Source organism: Nannobrachium achirus, assembly GCF_963921795.1.
Source record: "Nannobrachium achirus genome assembly, chromosome: 13".
Lineage (NCBI taxonomy): Eukaryota > Metazoa > Chordata > Actinopteri > Myctophiformes > Myctophidae > Nannobrachium > Nannobrachium achirus.
Genome location: NC_137833.1, coordinates 38,685,396 through 38,687,959, shown reverse-complemented (window position 1 = coordinate 38,687,959; position 2,564 = coordinate 38,685,396). Strand labels below are relative to the sequence as shown.

General features: G+C 44.6%; 1 protein-coding gene across 1 annotated transcript; it reads right to left on the bottom strand.

Annotated features, from left to right (window-relative positions):
* Positions 1-330: 330 nt before the first annotated feature.
* On the bottom strand, positions 331-2,090 carry hmx2 (H6 family homeobox 2; the record flags this gene model as incomplete). Its single annotated transcript, XM_080739783.1, has 2 exons — positions 331-911; positions 1,814-2,090. 2 exons carry the CDS (start codon positions 2,088-2,090, stop codon positions 331-333), a joined length of 858 nt encoding a protein of 285 aa, XP_080595909.1.
* Between the last annotated feature and the right edge of the window lie 474 nt (positions 2,091-2,564).

The following is a 2,564-nucleotide window of genomic DNA, read 5'->3' as shown; positions in this document are numbered from 1 at the left end:
ACACTCTCCCAACCATATACATTTTTTGACTGATGATATGAAGGCTAAATTTCCACAATAACGCCCTTTGTCAAAGGGGAAAATAATGAAATAAAAGTCCAAAATCATTAATACCATTAATACACATTGTGTATTTTATAGGAAGCTTGATTGCTTTCGTGTGTGAGACATACCGTTGCTGCATAATAAGAATACCCTCAACAAATAAAGTGATATAATATACATGGATTATGCCAAGAGACATGTATGTATAAGAATGTTGTATTGTTTTGTAATGTGTTATTCATTTTTTTTGGTGGACTATACCGGCGCATCACGAGCACATCAGAGTCAATATTCGATCTTGTTATACAGGTTGTACAACGGTAAAGCTGACAGGCTGCTCCCCGGGTAGTACAGGGGCGTTGGAAAGGCGATAGACCTGGGAACCGGCACGCGGAGCAAGGAGCTATCCCTGAAAACGAGCGGCATCCCCACCAGTGTCTGCGCGGAGGCGTGGGCCATGTTGGCCGCCTCCAGCTCGGCCGAGAGCTGTCGTTTCCACTTATTCCTGCGGTTCTGGAACCACGTCTTCACCTGGGTCTCAGTCAGCTGGAGGCTGGTTGCCAGGCACGCCCGTTCAGAGCTGCTAAGGTAGCGCTTCATGTCGAAGGTGGACTCCAGCTGGTACACCTGGCTGCGTGAGAACACCGTGCGCGTCTTCTTCTTGCTGTTGGCCGAGTTGCTGCAGCCCCCCTGCTTGTCCGACGCAGCGTCCGTCTGTCTCTCCTCCGACAACGGGGACATTTGATGGCACGCCTCTCGGTGTCTCTCCTGTTCCTCTTTGTAATCCTGCAGCAGGGAAGGCTGTGTCAGGTGCGCTCCTCGCCGCGCGATCGCGTCATTTCTAGACAGAAGTCCTTTTGATGTACCTATGTGTGGTGATTTGAGAGGGGGGGGGGGGGGGGTACGGGGAAAAGAAGATCAATTAGGGAACAATAAGAGCGTTCAGATGAATAAATACATTTTAATTTTCAGTAAAATAGGCTACTTGCAGTATATTATAATCTTTTGTGTTTGCGTAGGCTTAAATATTTGCATAATTATAAATAGGCTACACACACACACACACACACAAAAATCCAATTACAGACTTGTTCACTCACTCTGTATGAGAGTTCATCAAGTGTGAACTTTGACTTTCTAAATCGACTGCTGGAAGCCTTTGACTTTTTGAATAAACAATTCAATATGAGTATGCTTGGTCTACAGCAGGCTATTAATTAAGTCAGACTATATTTAACGCTCAATTGACGAGATGTAGTGCAGTCATTGTGGAAACATGTTTAACCAATTAGCAGACTCGATTAAATTTGAAATGAGTGGAAACACAGAGGGCTAATTATTTGACCTTCCCACTCTTCACTGCTGCAGCAATGACACGAAAAAGCTAAATAAAAACAAAACAATAATCACAATCAAACGCATCAATATTGACTTGATGCATATAGTGCCAAACTTACCTTTCACTTTGGGTCATTCTCTAATCGAAGAACTTAATTATGCTTATTGTGTGCTGTTTATTTAGACCTATTGTAGGCCTATCTATGATAATAATGTTCTGCTAAATAATTGTAATACATTCATAACTGCTTAATTATACTAATAGTTTTCAGTTAAAAATGATAAAAAATCAAACGTTGACAATTTCATTAACAGGAATGTCATGCACAATTTGAAAAAGAACATAGACCTGATAACTAAGCCATATCTTCTTTTTTTTTTTTTTTATCTCGCAACGATCAAACGGTATATGGCATATAAAAACTCTTACCTAAACATGAGAAAGCGCGTGGCGGGTGCTGTGTGCATGGTTCGCTGTGGCCGGTGTCCGAGCAGAAGCAGTCCGCGGAGTCCTCCCCGCCGCTGCACTCGTCCTCAGAAGACACGGACAGAGAGCGCCTCCGCGGCGGCTGCAGCCCCTTGGAGAGCTCCTTCTGGCCGGAGCGCGGCGACTCGGTGCGCGGCGCGGTGCCCAAAATAGACTGGATAGTGAAGCTGGAAATCGGGCCCGCCGAGCACTTGCTTCCGCTGTCTTCCTTGCTGCTCATTCTCGCTTCATAACAGTAGGATCATCGACTAAATATTGTCCTTGTATTCCGTTGTTATCGATTCCCGCACTGTTAACACCTGGTGTGTAAAAACTGTTCAGAAAGCTTCTAATGTCGTCGTTTGTTGTTGTTTTTTTAAAACGCGTATTTTAAGGTGAAGGGGTAGGAGTTGTTTTTCTAGCGGCTCGGGGAACATGAGTGTATTCCTTGGTCTACCTCCACGCTCTCTGGATCATAGGCAGTGTTGTGGCGTTGCTTCATTTGCATGTAGGTAAGCTCCCCCGTGAGCCAATCACACGCTCAAACTGAGCCCGGAAATTTCAAACTCCTGTCAGTGTCTGGAGACGAGACGAGAAGCGCGAGAGAGACACTACCAGTAAGAACAGTAAGCTACTTTGTGCACTTATTGCCACATTTTGAATAAATGCAGACTGTCATGTCTGACTTTGACAGCAAGAGACTATATATTCACAT